Source organism: Pan troglodytes, chromosome 19 (genome assembly GCF_028858775.2).
Source record: "Pan troglodytes isolate AG18354 chromosome 19, NHGRI_mPanTro3-v2.0_pri, whole genome shotgun sequence".
NCBI lineage: Eukaryota > Metazoa > Chordata > Mammalia > Primates > Hominidae > Pan > Pan troglodytes.
The window spans coordinates 10678047-10697474 of record NC_072417.2 but is presented as its reverse complement, the minus strand read 5'-3'; the positions used below and the strand labels follow the sequence as shown (position 1 = coordinate 10697474).

Genomic DNA, 19428 nt, shown 5'->3' with positions numbered 1-19428 from the left:
TTCATAACTGACCAGGCACTTCCCCCCACTAAGCTTCTATGCGGTCTCTGAATTCTTCCCTACACACTGCTCCAGAAAGGGCTCGCTGGATCAGATGAAACGTGCTAGCCACCGCAGTATAGACGGATTTTGTTTCCAGTCTTACCTCTCACCAGCGGCTGCCATGGCTCAGGGTTGTTTGGAAGACGATGCTCACTAAGGGCCCAGCAAAGTGCCAGGCATAAGAGCTCAACCCGCCCTAACCTTCCCCCGTAACCACCAGCGTTTTGCATTCCCCAAGGAAAACGCTGACAGGCGCCCCTGACTCCTGCCCCATCTGCTGAGTTTCTCGCCTGTGAGAGCTGTTACCCTTGATCCAGACCTTTCTGTGCTGTTGTACTTGGTATTGCAATGATATCACTTAATTAAATGTTATGCGAATTGATGGAAAGAGGCAGAAAAGAGACAATTGTTTCATGAAAACCGAGACTTTGGAAAGTCTTTTTTTTTTTTTTTCTTTTTTGAGACAGAGTCTTGCTCTGTCGCCCAGGCTAGAGTGCAGTGGCGCAATCTCAGCTCACTGCAACCTCCACCTCCCAGGTTCAAGTGATTCTCCTGCCTCAGCCTCCCGAGTAGCTGGGAGTACAGGTGCCTGTCACAATGCCAAGCTTATTTTTGTATTTTTAGTAGAGATGGGGTTTCACTATGTTGGTCAGCCTGGTCTTGAGCTCCTGACCTCAAGTGATCCACCCGCCTTGCCCTCCCAAAGTGCTGGGATTATAGGCGTGAGCCACCACACCCAGCCCTGGAAAGTCTTGATGGAAGCAACTTGCTTTATAAAAATATATGGAATTAGGGGTGGGCAGGACAACTGTGGAAACCAAGAGGAAGAAATGGAAAAAGGAGGATTCTGCAGTTGTCCTGCTTGGCCAGGGTCTGTGGGTCCCGCTGCAATTCAGAGAAACTGCACCTGGGGTCACAGACAATGCAATACGGGTGCAGTTTATACCTGAGAGACTGTGTGGGCCAATCTTGCAGAAGCACCCAAGCCTGGCATCAAAACATTGGTGAATGGATGTACATTTCTGTGTTAAAAATTAAAATAGAATGTTTAAAGGGTAGCTATATCCTGTATTATGACTCTCACTGTTGATTACCCAGCCAAATACGGTTTCCATTTAGTCCAGAAAAGAGAGTTTCTCCCACAGTGCGTGTTCACTGTGACAGCATCCTCACCTCCCCTTGCTGGGATTCCAGCCCCATCCGTCTGGTTCCCTTCCGCATTTGTGAGACCGCACTGCGCGTTACTGGATGAACTGGGATGAGAGCCCAGGCCTGCTGGCTTCCAGTTCAATTCCTGCAGTGAAATCAGAGGGTTGTGAGCAGGAGCCACGGAGCCAGCCTGCCAGGATGAGAATCCGGCTCTTCTACTTACAACTTGGGCACGTGCCCCCGTTTTCTTGCCTGTGAAATGGGGGTAATGCTGTTTCCTACCTCACAGAATTGTTCTGAAACTTCAGTGAATGTGTCTATGGAAACTGCCTGGAATGCTCCCTAAGGGTCAGCTCTGACTGTACCCACATCCCTGCAGAGCATTGCCTTGGGCTTTGTCTCACCGAGTGGAGGCCTCAGAGCTGTTGTGCTTGGGTCTATTGTCTCTGTGAGTGGAGGCCTCAAAGCTGTTGTTCTTGGGTCTATTGTCTCAGTGAGTGGAGGCCTCAGAGCTGTTGTGCTTGTGTCTATTGTCTCACCGAGTGGAGGCCTCAGAGCTGATGTGCTTGGGTCTATTGTCTCAGTGAGTGGAGGCCTCAGAGCTGATGTGCTTGGGTCTATTGTCTCACAGAATCAGGCCTCAGAGCTGTTGTTCTTGGGTCTGTTGTCTCAGTGAGTGGAGGCCTCAGAGCTGATGCACTTGGGTCTATTGTCTCAGTGAGTGGAGGCCTCAGAGCTGATGCGCTTGGGTCTATTGTCTCAGTGAGTGGAGGCCACAGAGCTGATGCACTTGGGTCTATTGTCTCAGTGAGTGGAGGCCTCAGAGCTGATGCACTTGGGTCTATTGTCTCAGTGAGTGGAGGCCACAGAGCTGATGCGCTTGGGTCTATTGACTCACCGAGTGGAGGCCTCAGAGCTATTGTTCTTGGGTCTATTGTCTCAGTGAGTGGAGGCCACAGAGCTGATGCACTTGGGTCTATTGTCTCAGTGAGTGGAGGCCTCAGAGCTGTTGTGCTTGGGTCTATTGTCTCTGTGAGTGGAGGCCACAGAGCTGATGCACTTGGGTCTATTGTCTCAGTGAGTGGAGGCCTCAGAGCTGTTGTGCTTGGGTCTATTGTCTCACAGAATCAGGCCTCAGAGCTGTTGTTCTTGGGTCTATTGTCTCTGTGAGTAGAGGCCTCAGAGCTGTTGTTCTTGGGTCTATTGTCTCAGTGAGTGGAGGCCTCAGAGCTGATGCGCTTGGGTCTATTGTCTCAGTGAGTGGAGACCTCAGAGCTGATGCGCTTGGGTCTATTGTCTCAGTGAGTGGAGGCCACAGAGCTGATGCACTTGGGTCTATTGTCTCAGTGAGTGGAGGCCTCAGAGCTGTTGTTCTTGAGTCTGTTGTCTCTGTGAGTGGAGGCCTCAGAGCTGTTGTCCTTGGGTCTATTGTCTCAGTGAGTGGAGGCCTCAGAGCTGATGTGCTTGGGTCTATTGTCTCACCGAGTGGAGGCCTCAGAGCTGTTGTTCTTGGGTCTATTGTCTCACTGAGTGGAGGCCTCAGAGCTGATGCGCTTGGGTCTATTGTCTCACCGAGTGGAGGCCTCAGAGCTGATTCGCTTCGGTCTATTGTCTCACTGAGTGGAGGCCACGAGCTGTTGTGCTTGGGTCTATTGTCTCACCGAGTGGAGGCCTCAGAGCTGTTGTGCTTGTGTCTATTGTCTCAGTGAGTGGGGGCCTCAGAGCTGTTGTGCTTGGGTCTATTGTCTCAGTGAGTGGAGGCCTCAGAGCTGATGTGCTTTGGTCTATTGTCTCAGTGAGTGGAGGCCTCAGAGCTGTTGTCCTTGGGTCTATTGTCTCAGTGAGTGGAGGCCTCAGAGCTGTTGTGCTTGTGTCTATTGTCTCACTGAGTGGGGGCCTCAGAGCTGATGTGCTTGGGCCTATTGTCTCAGTGAGTGGAGGCCTCAGAGCTGTTGTGCTTGGGTCTATTGTCTCACCGAGTAGAGGCCTCAGAGCTATTGTGCTTGGGTCTATTGTCTCAGTGAGTGGAGGCCTCAGAGCTGATGTGCTTGGGTCTGTTGTCTCAGTGAGTGGAGGCCTCAGAGCTGTTGTTCTTGGGTCTATTGTCTCAGTGAGTGGAGGCCTCAGAGCTGTTGTGCCTGCATCACGGTGATAATCAGCCTCCGACACGTCAAGTGGGTTCTGGTTCCACCAGAGGAACTAGAACAGGGGGTGGCATGTGGAGGTGGCTGGCCAACAGGTGAACTCTTCTCTGCTGGTCACGCTGAGCCCAGATCCCAGCCTCCTCACACCAGGACTCCCCTCTTTGTCCAGCAGAAATGTGTGTCCTCCCATCCCCAGGCCATTATTTCTTCTTCCCAAAGCGAAAGGGCCAGCTGAGCTGCTATGCCACCTGCTCATCAGCTGGGGAGGCCTGCCCTGGTCCCTCCGTCCATGCCTGCAGGTAGGGGCTGGTCGGGTGACCTCCTGTGCTGTGGTCTGTCTCTTCCAGTGGTTTCCAGTGACAGTGACAGTGACTCAGATCTTAGCTCCTCCAGCCTAGAGGACAGACTCCCACCCACTGGGGTCAGGGACCGGAAAGGCGACAAACCCTGGAAGGAGTCAGGTAAGGTGGGGAGTGAAATGCTGCTTATTGGCCGGGCACGGTGCACTCCAGCCTGGGCAACAGGAGCGAAACTCCATCTCAAAAAAAAAAAAAAAAAAAGGAAGAAAAAGAAAAGAAATGAAACTATTAGGCCGGGCACAGTGGCTTATGTCTGTAATCCCAGCACTTTAGGAGGCCGGGGTGGGCGGATCATGAGGTCAGGAGATTGAGACCATCTTGCCCAACATGGTGAAACCCTACCTCTACTAAAAATATGAAAATTAGCTGGGTGTGGTGGCGGGTGCCTGTAATCCCAGCTACTTGGGAGGCTGAGACAGGAGAATTGCCTGAATCCAGGAGGTGGAGGTTGCTGTGAGCCCAGATTGCATCACTGCACTCCAGCCTGGCGACAGATCAAGACTCCATCTCAAAAAAAAAAAAAAAAAAAAAAAGTGCTGTTTATTTCCGAAGCCCCAAGGACAGAGTGGCTTTGCTGCTTCCCAGTGGGTGTCCAAGGAGTTCTTCTACATCTGGAAGGAGAAGCAGGCCTAGGGATGGGACGACAGGCTCCTTGAGGCTCTTCTGTACACACAGCAGGGTAAGGAGGGCAGGCAAAGGACAGGAGCCAGGGCCAGCCAGGCCACCCGTGCCCTTGGCCTGCATACCTGGGACTCCTCCCATGCCCACCTGTGAGCGTTCCCCAACTGAGAGTTTGCCTCTTGAATCATGAGAGCTGAGAAAATCAGGTGCAGACCTCCCTGCACTAGGTCAGTCCTGCCATGAAACCACCATGGGGTCCCCAGGACCTGCTGTGACCTCTGGGCCTGCATTTCCTTCTCGTTAGCAAGTGAGACAGAACGGGTGGCCTCCAAAGCGCCTTCTGACTTGGACATCCCCGAGCTCACCCTCTGGGAAACTGCTGTATGAAAGAGGGTTAACGGGGGCATTGAGACTGGTATAGAGAAGGCCTGGGAGAGGAAAGGAAAGACATTTTCCTGTCCTTCAAACACACAAAGGACTTCTGGGAAAAGGGCCAGCTTCATTCGGTCACTCCACAGGTCGGAACTGGGACCCTTGAAAGAAATTTCAGGGAGGCCAATTTTAGTACAGAAGAAGAAAGGGCTCCATAATAACTGCCCCAAACAGGAATGAAATGCCTTGGGGGTCCTGATTTCAGCGAGGCCAATTTTAGTGCAGAAGAAGGGCTCTGTAATAACTGCCCCAGATGGGAACGAAATGCCTTGGGGGTCCTGTCTTGGGACCAAGACTGGGTTGGGAATGGAAGTTTGAGCTAAATCAGAGCTGGCAAAGGCCTGGCACACGTACCACCACCCCCCTCTCCGGTGACCATGGCAGACATTACTAGGTGATCATGATACTCTTTCCACAGAGCCCTGATGTGCCCTCAGAATCCTCCTCAGTGCAGTTTTCTAAGTGGCCAATATCAGTAGGTAGAGATGGTGCAAGAGATGAAAACTGTCCCCGGACCAGTGACTTCCCAGGCTCCATCAGGCTGAAGATTCTAGAGAAAATTTAGAAGAGTATAAAGGAAACTTACCTGCCAGCCTCGGTTTCCAGGGCAGGCTTTATACTCCCCTCCTCCTCCCACCATGGGCTCTTGTCCCCTGGCTCCACACCCACCCTCAGCTCTGACCAAGCAGGACTGGGAGACAAGAGAAGGTCAGCGAAGTAGCAGGCTCCACGTCTGCTCTCTTGGCCAGGCAAAGACCAGAAACCATGTTTGAGTGAAGACCCTTTAGTGAGTTAAGGCAGCAGTCAACATCTCTCTCTCATTAGGTTAACCAAAATATATATCCCCCACCCCCACCCCCATTCTGTGATAACTGTGGACTTTCATGTTGGTGATCTGTGACTTAGTGAAAAGACCTGCAGGCCCGTTCTTGGACCCACCAGCAACAGCCAGAGGGTGGGGTCGGGCCAGAGCCCGGCAGCCATGTGGGTGAGGTCAGGCCAGAGCCCGGCAGCCATGTGGGTGAGGTCAGGCCAGAGCCTGGCAGCCATGTGGGTGGGGTTGGGCCAGAGCCTGGCAGCCATGTGGGTGGGGTGGGGGGCAGACATCCCATAGAGATCTAGAGTTCCAAACGAGGAACTGGACTGAGATCACCCCGTCTTGGTTTGAGATCCATGGGGCCCACACGTGATTTCCCACAGGTGGCAGCGTGGAGGCCCCCAGGATGGGGTTCACCCACCCGCCGGGCCACCTCTCTGGGTGCCAGAGCAGCCTGGCCAGTGAGACGGGGACAGGCTCTGCCGACCCGCCAGGGGGACCCCGACCCGGGCCGACCCGAAGGGCCCCGGTGAGTACCCAACTGCTGCCTTCTCCCCTCTCCTGCCCCCGCGGCCGTGTCCTCTCTCACTCACTCCTGCCAAACTGGAGACTGGTCGGTGACATTTTCAGTTCTGCATGTTGTTTACCAAGCACTGTGCGGGGGAACAAGGTGAGCCAGACCCCATCCCTGCCTGCAAGGAACAGAGAGAGGGACCCAGAATAATGGTAGCCATCCCTAGCCACTCTCGATAATCACAGCAGTGGTTACCATCCTCTGCTACATAAAACGTGTCGGGCTCCCCTGGGGCGAACTTTCATTCTGTTGGCAGAGTGGCTGGGAGGCTTATTGTCCCATTTGATGGGTGTAGAAACCAAGGCACAGAGAGAGAGTGAGGGGAGAATCCTGGGCTCCCACCCTGCCCTGCACCTGCTGGGCCCAGCCCTGGTTGGCCCAGGATCATCCTGTGGCGGGGGTGAGGGTTCTCCTTAAACTGAAGCCAGAGAAAACTGCGCAGGTGCAGGATCAGCCCTGTCTCCTTCAAGAAAGAAGCCCTGGGCAGGTTGGGCCCCTCCCTGGCCAGAGGATTCATGGGTACACGCATGCACCAGGGCAGCAGCTGATCTCCGTCCCCGGGGTGTGGAGGGCACCCGGCAGCCACCCACAGGAACGCCTGCCCCACCTCTCTCCTTCCCCACTCGATGGCTCCCAGGAGCTGCGGAGCATCCGGGAGGCATCTTTGGCTGTGGAGCAGACCCTGCCCCTCCCTCCAGCCTCCTGGAGGTCCTCCACAGAGGACAGTGTGGAATCCGGCAGCCCTGAGTTCTTGTCCCAGCCCCACAGAGGACAGTGTGGAATCCGGCAGCCCCGAGTTCTTGTCCCAGCCCTGCCACCCACAGCCATGTGACCTTGAGCAGACCCCCAGGTTGAACCATATGAAATTGCTTTTTTTTTTTTTTTTGAGACAGGATCTCATGCTGTTGCCCAGGCTGGAGTGCACTGGTGTGATCACCGTTCACTGCAGCCTCGACCTCCTGGGCTCCAGTGGTCTTCCTGCCTCAGCCTGCCAAGTAGCTAGGACTATAGGCAAGTGCCACCATGCCCGGCTAATTATTTTTTGTATTTTTCAAAGGGACGGGGGTCTCCCTATGTTGCCCAGGCTGGTCTCGAACTCCTGGTCTGAAACAGTCCTCCCACCTTGGCCTCCCAAAGTGTTGGGATTACTGGCAAGAGCCACTGCGCCCAATTGAAATTGCATTTTTGTGGTTCAAAAACAGTGAAATATCAGCAGTTCAATATGGTTCACCCTTATATTTGATCTCTCTGTGCCCAGTTCTATTATCGGTACGGTGTCCTTCACAGGGTTCCAGGGAGACAAAATCCAGTGTCACGTGGACTGCCTTCCCCTAGGAGGTCCTCAGTAAATGTCCAGTAATAAAGGGGGAAGCTGTGTGGCCCAGCGCAGAGAGAGGGTTCCCGGGCTTAAGAAACAACCTGGGGAAAGATTGGCTTAAAGGAGGGTGTTCTATTTCCGTGCCCATTTGCTCCTTCCGGCATCCTGAGGTCGCCATGTTGATCACCTGGGTTAGGAGGAGGGCCTGAAGACCAGAGGGGCAGGTGACTTTCCTGCCATCACACAGCAGAGCAGAGTGGTGCTGGTCTCGAGCTTGGGCTGAGGCACGGGTGCTGTCAGCAGAAACCTGCCTTCCCCACCAGCTCCTCCATCTCATTCCCAAAGGCCGAGCTGTCACCGGGGAGGGAGGGACTCTACTGCTGCTCACCATGTGGTGGCCTTTTCTCTCATCCGAAGGTAAAAGACACACCTGGACGAGCCCCCGCTGCTGACGCAGCTCCAGCAGGCCCCTCCAGCTGCCTGGGCTGAGGTGTCTGGTGCCTGGAACAGACTTCCCTGTGGAGGATTCCTGCCAGACCCTGCCCGGCTCCTCCCTGACCGGTCCTTGTGCCCTCACCAGACACCCTGTTGGCCACGACTCAACAAACCAGTGTTGGGAGCCGTCTGCCTCCCCACCTCAGTGCTTTTCTGCGCCCTTTCTCTCCTGGGGAGCTGTCTGCATCCGCCACCCCCTCCAACCACTGCCCTCAGCCCCCGACCTTATTTATTACCCTCCCCTCCCACACCCCCAATCTACCTGGTGATGATTTTAAGTTTGTGTGTGTCTTGGGTTGGGCTGGGGCATTTCCCACATGCAGTGTCAGAGGGGCCGCCCGGTGGGGCTATCTCCATTGCTATATTAATGGCAAGACTAAATGAAACCTAGGGCACGGCCTCCGAAGCTGCGTGTGGCCCCTTAGAGGTGAGCATCAGAGCCAGAGCAGTGAGGCGGAGATTCACCCACCCTCTCCCTCTCCCTTCAGCTCTGGGAGGCAGGAGCAGTGCCCCCCTCCCTTGGGCTGGCCCAGGACTGCGGGTGAAACCTGGGTCTGTTTAGTTTCTTTGGTTTTTGTATGTTTGTTTGTTTTTGAGACAGTCTCGCTCTGTTGCCCAGGCTGGGGTGCAGTGGCACAATCACGGCTCACTGCAACCTCCACCTCCCGGGCTCAAGCGATTCTCTCACCTCAGCCTCCTGAGTAGGTGGGATTACAGGTGCCCGCCACCACACCCAGTTAATTTTTGTATTTTTAGAAGAGATGGGGTTTCTGCATGTTGGCCAGGCTGGTCTTGAACTCCTGGTCTCAAGTGATCCACCCGCCTCGGCCCCCCAAAGTGCTGGGATGACAGGTGTGAGTCACCGCACCCAGTCCTATTAGGTTTCTTTGAATCCCCTCATGGCCTGCCTGGTTTTTGCTCAGCCTGTCTTCAGCTTGAGGAGCTGGGAAGCTCTGGTGGATGCTATGAACTCACTTGCTGAAGAGCAGCCTTTAGGTGCATCCCCAGCCAGGGCACGTGGCTCCCTCAGCCATGAATTCACTTCTCTTCAGGAGGTTTGGCTTGGCATGAAAATACTTCATTCAGAGTATGGGCAAATGCTTCTGGAAAACCCTTCCCTGAAGAGAGAGAACGTGTGTGTGTGTGTGTCGGTGTTCACACCCTCCCATCCTTCCTGCCTCCTGCCCCAAACCCCGGGTTCCTGGGTCTGGAAGGGCCTTCTCTCCAAGCTGGGAGCTCCTGGGCCCCCACCATTCAGTTTTTGTCCTTGCTGCTGGCAAACAGTAAAGAAACTCACTTTCCCTGTGGCACGTTATGCTTCAGAATTAAAACAATGAAGATTAAAATTTGCACTGAGCCAGTGTGTTGAGCGAAGACCACGATTGCCTGTGTTTCTGAGATGCGTCCGTGGAAAAATGGAAAAAACTGGTGCGTTGACTTGCTGGAAGCCTTCCTAAGCCGCAGTGAAAGGAGGGGCTAGATCTGTGTGTGTTCATGCAGCTCACACGCCTGATGCTGAACGGATAAGCAAGGCCATCTACGTACAAAAGGAAGTACACACAAATAATCAGAATGAGTTCTGCAAACACATACGTACGTATGCAAAAATGTCTTTTAAATGCACAAGGACTTCTGGTTACATGTGGTGCACTGAATATATTCATATTTTCCTCTGTCCCTCAAAACCCCACTAGAATGACATAAAGGAATGAAAATGGCATAAACCACAAAGACAAAAAGAACAGGAGAGAAGATGGCAGTGAATGACAAATACCTGAAGAGCTTTGGAAGCTGGAACAGTATGATTTGCTTAGTGTCAGCCTCAAAATGTCTACAAAGAAGGAAGCCAAGCATGAACAAGCCCATTTGCTCTGCAGAATCCCCCAAATGCACAGAACTTGGAGGGGCCAGGTGTCCCGAAGGTGGAAGTTCAGGGTGGGTCTGAGAATTGTCTTGATTGAAAGAAGGGTTTACACCCTCAAGTCCCCTCTCCTGGCCTGGTGACTGCCCTTCTCTGACCATGGCAGGAGACAGGTTTACTGCCGGCCAGTGGTGATCTGAAAAGATTCTGGATTGGGGACCCCAAGGGTAGCCAAAGGCTGGGGCAAGGTGCCTTCCTGAAATCAGGATGTAAATGGGGACGCCCTCATTCCGCTTTAAAATCCCTGATGGAGGCTGATAAAAGCCAGGCCTAGTCCCCATCCATCCACCCCCAAGGCAGGACATTTATTATTATTATTTTGAGACGGAGTTTCGCTCTTGTCACCCAGGCTGAAGTGCAATGGTATGATCTCAGCTCACCGCAACCTCCGCCTCCCGGGTGCAAGTGATTCTCCTGCCTCAGCCTCAAGTGAGTAGCTGGGATTACAGGCATATGCCACCACGCCCAGCTAATTCTGTATTTTTAGTAGAGATGGGGTTTCTCCATGTTGGTCAGGCCGGTCTTGAACTCCTGACCTTGTGATCCACCCGCCTCAGCCTCCCACAGTGCTGGGATTACAGGCATGAGCCTCTGCACCTGGCTGGCAGGACATTATTGAATTTCTCTCTGGGAAACTGATCAAAGAGAACAGATGGACAGATCCTGACACTGGGGGTTCCCCAAACAGTGGGTCTCTGCCCAGTCCACAAGCCTCACCCACATGTTCAGTGCTGCCTATTAGCTTTGCTGTGTTTCACTCATAATGGGGACAGCCAAGGGCACCCAACGTTTGATGAAATCCAATAACTGAAAATAGAGACTCCAGTACACAGAAAAAAGGAGAGGAAAATCCCCTGAAGTATTACACCTATGAAATGAGAAAAGAATTTTATTTTTTTAAAGGCAGTGTTGAAGTTCTTGAACATTAAAAATATAATAGCAGGAATTTAAAATGCACGAGAAGGGATGGAAGAGGAGAGAAAATCTCCCAGAAAGTAAAATGCATAAAAGCAAAAGAGGAAAAAGTCAAGAACATTGAACAACAACAAGATCAGCTCAACACAGAAGATCCAGCCTCCATCAAATAGGAATTTCAACCCGAGAAACAGAAAACACAGGAGAGGAGATTGTTGAAGAAATGACACAGGAATATTTCCCAGGACTGAAGGGAATGGGCTTCCATAGAGAAAGCCTGTAAGTGACCAGCACAGGGACGTGAAGCCTCCACACCCGTGTGGCCCCCTCCACCATCCCGAGCAGCAGTTTGGTGATGCCCAGTAGGCGAAGGTGGGCGCGGCCTGCAGCCATCCCTGAGGTCCTCCTGAAACACACATGCTCACTCGCCAGCTCTGGGGCGGGACCCCAGTGTGCACATCTAACATGCCGGCAGGTGACACATGGTTGAAGGGCCACTCCTTGAGTAGCATTGGTCTAGGGCAGTGGTTGTTCCCCTTGGCTGCTCACTGGAATCACCCGGGGAGCTTTAAAAGTACTCCTGGCAGACCCACCACTAGAGATTTTGGTTTATGTATCCTTGGCTGGCATCGGGATTTGTAAAGCTCTCCAGATGACTCCAAGGTGCTGGGAGGCCTCAGGACCATTTCCCTCCAGAAACTCATCTACATGGGCTCCAGGAGACATGCATGCACTGAATACAACTCAAATTTAGAAGCAACCAGAAAAGCCTTCAACAGAAGAATAGGTACATAAATTGTGATATATGCAAACAATAGAATATTATGCAGTGGTGAAATTGAGTCACCACCCTCAGAGTATGTGTATCTCACCAATAATGCTGACAAAGAGACAGGTGGCAGAAAAATACCTGACACCATCTATATAGAGATTTCACAAACATGCAAGAATGTTATATATTAAAATATATTTTATGCAGCAAGAGAATTCAGAAACAGGAAGGATAACAAAACAACAGACTCAGGACACATCTTGGGAAGAGGAGAAATACAATTAAAGAGGAATCTTAATGTTTTATTAAGCTCAGTGATAGGTAGATGTGTTTGTAATATTTATATTTTACTTCATATTGTACATTTATATGTTTATTATAGATTTGTATTTTTTTTTTTTTTTGAGATGGAGTCCTGCTCTGTCGCCGAGATCACTGCAACCTCCACCTCCTGGGTTCAAGCAATTCTCCTGTCTCAGCCTCCCAAGCATGTGCCACCATGCCCAGCTAATTTTTTGTATTTTAGTAGAGACGGGGTTTCACCATGTTGGCCAGGATGGTCTCTAACTTCTGACCTTGTGGTCCACCTGTCTCAGCCTCCGAAAGTGCTGGGATTACAGGCGTGAGCCACCACGCCTGGCCTAGATTTGTATTTTTTATATGTCAGAAATATTTTAAAGTAAATTAAGGAACTACACCAAACATTCTTATGAAATTTCAGGACACCAGGATAATCAGAAAATATCCCAAAGCCTTCCAAAGAGAGAAAAAAAAAAGTCACATACAAAGGATCAGGAATTTAAATGGCGCTGAAATTCTCAAAGCAAATTTTGAAGTCCAAGCACAGAGAAGCAAGAGCTTCTGAATTCTGAGGGCAAGCAATTTCTAAGTTGACTTTTCTATCCAGCTAGAACTTAGTGAAGTGTGAAGTTAGAATGAAGATATGTTCAGACATGTGAGTTCTTGAAAAATATCACCTCCCTTGCCCTCTTTCTCAGGCAGCTACTGTAGGATGTGCTCCAACCAAACAAGGGAGAAAACCAAGAGAAAATGGGCACAAGAAACTAGAGCCCTCACACAGGACAGAATCCTCAGGGTGATGGTGGAGCTGGGTGGCTGGTCCAGCCAGCCCAGATGAGGACAGAGGAGGTGCACAAGGATATACAAGAAGCATATGTGTCTCAGGGAGATCGTAAGTGAGAGCTACATCGTGATGTTTTATAGTACATAATGCTGTATAAAATTACAAAATCAAGACATAGAATCCGCATGAGGTTTTAGATACCAAGGAACTAAAAGAGTTCTAAGGTGTCTCGAGGTGAGCAGGGGATTCCTGCTTTACGTTATAAACTTTGTAGGACAGTTACCCTTTTAAAACCTACTATATTTCATGTATAACAGTGAATTTTTATGGAAAAATACACATCAAACTGCTGACAAACCCACAGGGCGGGGGCGGCGGCAGTGAGCCCAGGGCCGTAGCAGATGAGTGAGTAAACACCTGCTTGGCAGAGAAAAGACAGCCTGTGGGCTGCCCTGCAGTCCCTAGGTCTACACCCGACCTGGGAACACCAGCCTGGGAGTGGCTCGGGCCTCTGCCCACAGTTCTAAACTGCAGGTGTGCTACCCACGCCTCTGTGGGACCAAAGCCCTCTCAGACCTGACGCAGATGAGCCCCCACACTCAGCCCCCACCAGAACCCCATGACTGGGCCAGACCCAGTCCCTGCAGCCCCAGGGTGGATTCCAAATGCATTTCCTAGAAGGCATTCATTAAGACGACGTCATCGTGGAAGTGTCAGCTTCAGAGCTGAGGTGGGCTGCAGATCCCTCACGGGAGCCTGCGGCTGCCTTGGAGTCAAGGGTTCTTTGTGGGCTGGTCTGGGAACCAAGAAATCCTTTCTTTATGAAACTGCTTTCTTAGTCCCAAGCAACCAACTTACAAATTAGCTTTCAGAACTGAGCCTTTCCTGGTAGAAGGTGGAAGGTATTCTGTGAAATCCGTAAAAATCAGGGCATACGGAAGGGACTGGATTTGTCCCAAATACCAGATAACCCAAGTGGTTCCTAAAAGAGGCAGCAAGTGGAGAGCTCATGAACTTTGGACCCTGGTTTCAAATCCTAGATCTGCTACTTAGTGCCTGAAAGTATGGGTGCTGCTCTGTGCCTCTGTTTTCTCATCTGTGAAATGGGGATAACACTTCCGTTCCAGGATGACTGGAAATTTAAAACTTGAGGGCCCCAGTACAGCTGCCACCACCATGACCAGTATGTCAACAGCTACCAGCTGTTTCTCCCGTAGAATTCAGTGAGGCACGTGCCTCAGGAGTGGTCAAGATGCCATAAGAACGTGAGAAGGGTGGCAGCCTGGTACTCGGGGCACAGTAAACCTTCACACTTCTCCCTTTGGGGCTTTGGAATAATGGTGCTTATCCACATTCATTCCTCTGTCGAGCATTAATCGGGCAGCTGCTGGTGCAGGTGCAGTGTTCTAGGCCCTGGGTTTGGTAGTGGACAAAACGGACATGGCCCCGTCCTCCTGCTGCATCTGAACCACCCAAGGGACTTGTTAGAACACAGAACACACTAATCCTACCTCGGAGTTTCTGATTCAGAGGTCTGCCGTGGGGCCGACAATGCATATTTCAGTTCCCAGGTGATGCCGAGGTTCCCATTGGAACCAGCTCACCTGTGACTCCTGGGGCTGACATCCCTAAAGCCGCACCAGCTGGGGCAAAAGATACACGGACACTGGCAGACGACCGAGGGGCAGGGGATGAGGATCCGGCTGGCAGAGAAAACGCAGCCCTCACAGCCCTGCTGCCGCGTCCCGCCCCCGACAGATGCCCGGCTCCGCGCTGTTGCTCAGCCCTGGCGCACAGGCCCAGCGGGTTAGAGGATTTCCACCCCAAACAGTGGGGGCTGGCATCTTTCCCACATGAGAAAACGCCCGCTTTCTGCCCTTGCCTCTCAGGGTCCTCAAAAGCCGGCAGTATCTGTCCTGCCTGTTCCAGCCTGTCTGTGAACCGGCGGTGGCAGCGGCGTGTTGGCACAGCAGGCTGTGGAGAGGGAAGCTGCCTGGCTCCGGGAGGGAGGCCCATCAGGACTCCAGGCCACGCCCTCCCTGGCTCCCCCGCTTCCCTCCCCGCGGCCCCCACCTCCTCTCACCAACTGGGCTTTGTTTGCTGACAACAAACAGCCTCAGTTCTACGGAGCCACGGCCAGGGAGAGAGGAAGCATCTGGCTGTGCGGGGATGACCATCACCATCACGGCCACGGTTTGTGGAGTCAGGCACCTGCAGGAGCTTTGGGGAATGGCCATCCACCTATGAGTCAGGGACATTTATTGTTCCCACTTTACAGAGGAGGAAACTGAGGCCCAGAGAAGTCAAGAGGGCCCGAATTGGAATCGGGGTAGTCGGATGCCAAAGACCACGCCCCGCAGGCTGCACTGCAAGGCCAGGGTTTGATATGAAAAAAGCTGGGGTTCCAAGGGCAGAGGATGCAGGCAGAGGATAGCCAGCTGTGTCGGCAGCACAGATGGAAACTTCCAGATGAACGGGGGAAAGTCAGCCCCTTGTCCCACTGGGGTATTTTCCCAATGCTAATGTAACAAATGAGAGTAAGTCTCAGGCAATGCAGAGATTTTGCCCCCATTCTGAAAACGGTCTCATGTCCGTGGCCCCACCTGGCTGCGAGCCCCAGGTTCTGAGCTCAGCCTTCGTTCGTCGGCACTTGGGGGTGTGCTCCTTGAAGCAGCCGCCCTTGCAGGTGCAGGGGTGGCTTTGGCTGGGAGAGTTTCCAGTAGCTTCCATGGATCAAGTGGGCTCTCAGGGCCTTTGGAGCGCAGAGCCTGTCTCTAGGCTGACCTTCAACCTCAAGGAGGGCTGTGGGAGCTGGGCCATGGAACGTGGCACCTGAACTCCAAGAAGGGGAGCTGATCCCTTGGGCCCCCAGCGCCGCTCACAGGCTCCCACAGTTGTCTCATTTTCCCACAAGCACCTGCCTCCCCTTTTTAAAAATTGCAGCAACATTACATAGAATTTAAGTATATAGTTCAGTGGCATGAAGTACATTCACAACAGTGTGTAACCATTACCATCATCCATTTCCAGAACTTTCCGTGATCCCATAAACGACTACCCATTTCCCCTCCCCCAGCCCCAGTAACCACATTTCCACTTTCTGTCTCTATTGCTGACTACCCCGGGTTTCTCATATAAGTGGAATCATATATTTGTCCTTTTGTGTCTGGCGTCTTTCACGTAACATCGTGTTTTCAAGGCCTATTCCTGTTGGAGCACGTCTATTTTTATTCCATTTTACGGCTGAATGATATTTGTGTATATCCATCATCTGCCGATGGACACTTGGGTTGGTTCCACCTTTTGGCTGCTGTGACGAAGGCTGCTATGAACATAGGTGTACAGATATCTGTTTGAGTCCCTTCTTCCAATTCTTTTGGGTAAATACCCAACAGTGGGCTGGGTGCAGTGGCTCACATCTGTAATCCCAGCACTTTGGGAGACTGATGCAGGCAGATGGCTTGAGCCCAGGAGTTTGAGACCAGCCTCGGCAATGTGGCAAGACCCCATCTCTACAAAATATACCAAAAAATTAGCCAGGCATGGTGGCCCACACCTGCAGTGCGAGCTACTAGGGAAGCTGAGGTGGGAGGATAGCTTGAGCCTGGGAAGTCGAGGCTGCAGTGAGCCATGATCATGCCATTGCACTCCAGCCTGGGTGACAGAGCCAGAACTTGTCTTAAAAAAAAAATACCCAAGAGGAATTGTTGGATCATATGGTAATTCTAAGTTGAATTGTTTTTAGAACCATAGTCCACTGAGGCGTACCCCTTTACACTCCCACCAGCGATACACAAGGGTTTGCCTTTCCTTTGAACGCAGGATGCCATCCTCCTGAGCCCCTCACTGGCCTCCAGCACCATCCCCTGCCCCGGGAGCTTCAGCTGTTCCCCTGATGTTTGGAGTCCTCCTGGCCTCGGTGCCGGCCGCATGGGTATGCGCCCTGGGCAAGCACACAGGGCCCTGGGCTCGGTTCAGTGATCTGCTGTCGTCATCTGGAAATGCTTTGTTAGGTTGAATAACGGTCCCCCCATTTTCATTTTGCACCAGGCCCTGGGATCGTAGAGCGGGTCCTGCCTGGCCTGGCTGTCTTTCCGGGCGCAGACTCTGTAAGTGCAGCCAGATCGACAGTCCAGGCTGACCGGGATGAGTCCTCTGACTCTCTGTGGAGGGGCAGCCTGGGGAGGTGCCAGGAGTGCCTGACCGGGCGTCTGGGACACAGGTTCACATCCCGGCCCTGCCTCGAGCCCTCCGTGTTTGTCACTCCCCGTCTGTGAGATGAGAGAGTCCCTCGCTGTGTTCCCCAGAGCCCCCTGGGTGGGAGACAGGAAGTTCGGGAGGGCAGTTTGGGATGCCGCCAACAGAGTGGCTGCCGCTGACCTGTTCACTGTATTGCGATGGGTTCAGGACACACTACCCCAAAATACACCTTGGCAACTGAATGTCTTCAGCTGGAGAAACCTGAGAGGGAGCATGTGCAGGAAGGACTTTTTGACCGTCCCCTGAAGCAGGTCGGAAGCCCCTGGTGCGAGAAGCGCCCTGCTGGTACCTGGAGGAAAGGAGCATCTTATCGCGAGACCATGGAGCGGGGTTGGAACGACATGCCTGGCTCAGGCCCCGCTCACTCCACTGACCTTGTTCTCTTCGCCCAATCACGTTTCCCCACCACCTTCTACCTTCCTCGAGCTGCTGTAAGAAACACTCGCCCAATCATGTTTCCCCATCGAGGTGCCATAAGAAACACTCGCCCAATCACGTTTCCCCATCGAGCTGCCGTAGGAAACATTCGTCCAATCACGTTTCCCCATCGAGCTGCCATAAGAAACACCCAATCACGTTTCCCCATCGAGGTGCTGTAAGAAACACTCGCCCAATCACGTTTCCCCATCAAGCTGCCGTAAGAAACACTCGCCCAATCATGTTTCCCCATCAAGGTGCCGTAAGAAACATTCGTCCAATCACGTTTCCTCATCGAGCTGCCGTAGGAAACATTCGTCCAATCACGTTTCCCCATCGAGCTGCCGTAAGAAACACTCGGGCTCCGTGGTGCCTTCAGGTGTTCACTTCTTCATGGAACTTCCGTGTGACGTAACACATGTTAATACATGCTCAGACTTTTCTCTGGTTAATCTGCCCCCCCCCCCTTTTTTTTTTAACAGGGGGCCCAGCCAATGAGCCTGAGGTGGCTGCAAGGAAAAAGCTCAGTTTCCTCCCCTATGACTGGTTCCCCAGCAGGAAGGAGGCTGAGGCTGGATGGGGAACTGGCCTGCCTGCAGCCTCCACCCCAGGCCACCCTGCCCTGCACTCCGCCCATGGGGGAGAGAAGCCTCCTACATAAGGTGAGCAGCTGGAGGGTCCAGCTGTTGGAGGTACTAGGCAGAAGGGTCCCTCGCCAGGGGAGATGGACGGCACACAGACGCACACACACGTGTGCATACACTAGTATGTACAAACACAGAAAGGTTCACCTGTTTACAGAATACGTAGGAGGCCAGGTGCAATGGCTCATGCCTGTAATCCCAGGACTTTGGGAGGCCAAGGCAGGAGTATCACCTGAGCCCAGGAGTTCGAGACCAGCCTGGACAATATGGAGAGATGCCATCTCCACAAAAATTAAAAAAAAAAAAAAAAGCCAGACGTGGTGGTTCATGCCTGTAGTACCAGCTACACAGGAGGCTGAGAAGAGAGGATCACTTGAGCCCAAGAGTTTGAGGCTGCAGTGAGCTGTGATTGTACCACTGCACTCCAGCCTGATTGACAGAGCAAGACCCTGTCTCAAATATATGTGGAGGACCAGTGACTTTAAATTGCTCATCCAAGTGCCAGCAAATGCTCTTCTGCACAGGGGAGGGATGAGACCAAAGGAAAACCTGGCACTGGCATTGCCCGGAGTATGTGAGGAGAAGGACCTCGCCAGGCCATGTGTGAAGAGCATTGACAGAGCCCCTGCCATGGCTAAGTCCTGGTGTCCCCTGCAGAGCGGGGCCTTGATGCTCCAGTTTCCTGTCCCTTTCCTTTCCTCTGCAAACGGTCAGGGCTCTGACCCGCAGCGCCCGGCCCCACCCCGGGGCTGTCTTGTGCAGAAAGCAAAGCAGAGTGTGCCTCTCCTCACCCCACAGTACCGAGGAGAGCAGGCAGGCAGGAGGAGGAGGAGGCAGGAGCTCAGAGATCCTTAGGAGCCCCCGACAAGGTGCCCCCAGTCTCCACCAAGACGGCCGAAGCGCTGAGCCTTTGATGCAGACCCCAGGATGTCTGCAGCTTCTTCAGCGCTAATTACCAGAAAATAATTCAGCGTGCTCACCCCCTGCCTCTCAGCGGCTGCTCTTTGGAGACATTTTAAGTTTGACTGTACCTGCTGAGCAGCTGACAAATGAAGCTTCTCCCTCCCCGCTCCCTCCTTCCTGACTGCCATCGCCTCCACCTTTGCCCAGGCTCTTTCATGGGGAAAAGGGAACCAAAAGCTGGGCCATGTCATCCCTGCCCCCACAGCAGGGGCCTGCCCAGATCGGTCACTGCACCTTCTTCCCAGGCTCTGCTTCCAGACGTGGCATGGCAAGGCTGGGTTCCCTAGAACCCGGCTCCTGAAGGCAGAAGTCAAGGCTTATTCACCTTTGGGTCCCTAGTTAGCTGTCAAGAAATATTGCTGGATCAATGGATGCACGGATGCGTGGGTAGATGGAGAGGTAGGGGATGGGTCAGTGGGTGGTGGAGGGGTGAGGATGGTTGGGGGATGGGTGGATGGCAGGTGAGTGAGGAGATGGATGGAGGGATGGATGAGTGAGGGA

At 52.8% G+C, this 19428-nt stretch overlaps 1 protein-coding gene across 26 annotated transcripts in view; it reads left to right on the top strand.

Moving 5' to 3' along the window:
- The window catches only part of RPH3AL (rabphilin 3A like (without C2 domains)), a 232033-nt gene extending 218198 nt beyond the window's left edge, over positions 1-13835 (top strand). For 14 of the 26 annotated variants that reach the window (XM_054670930.2, XM_054670928.2, XM_063799492.1 and 11 more), the window contains 2 exons: positions 3683-3796; positions 5948-7867. In XM_054670930.2, the coding sequence (XP_054526905.2) occupies positions 3683-3796; positions 5948-6288 (455 nt within the window). In that variant the 3' untranslated portion in view covers positions 6289-7867. The other 12 variants (XM_063799494.1, XM_063799491.1, XM_063799490.1 and 9 more) reach the window with 3 other exon arrangements.
- The last annotated feature ends 5593 nt before the right edge of the window (positions 13836-19428 follow it).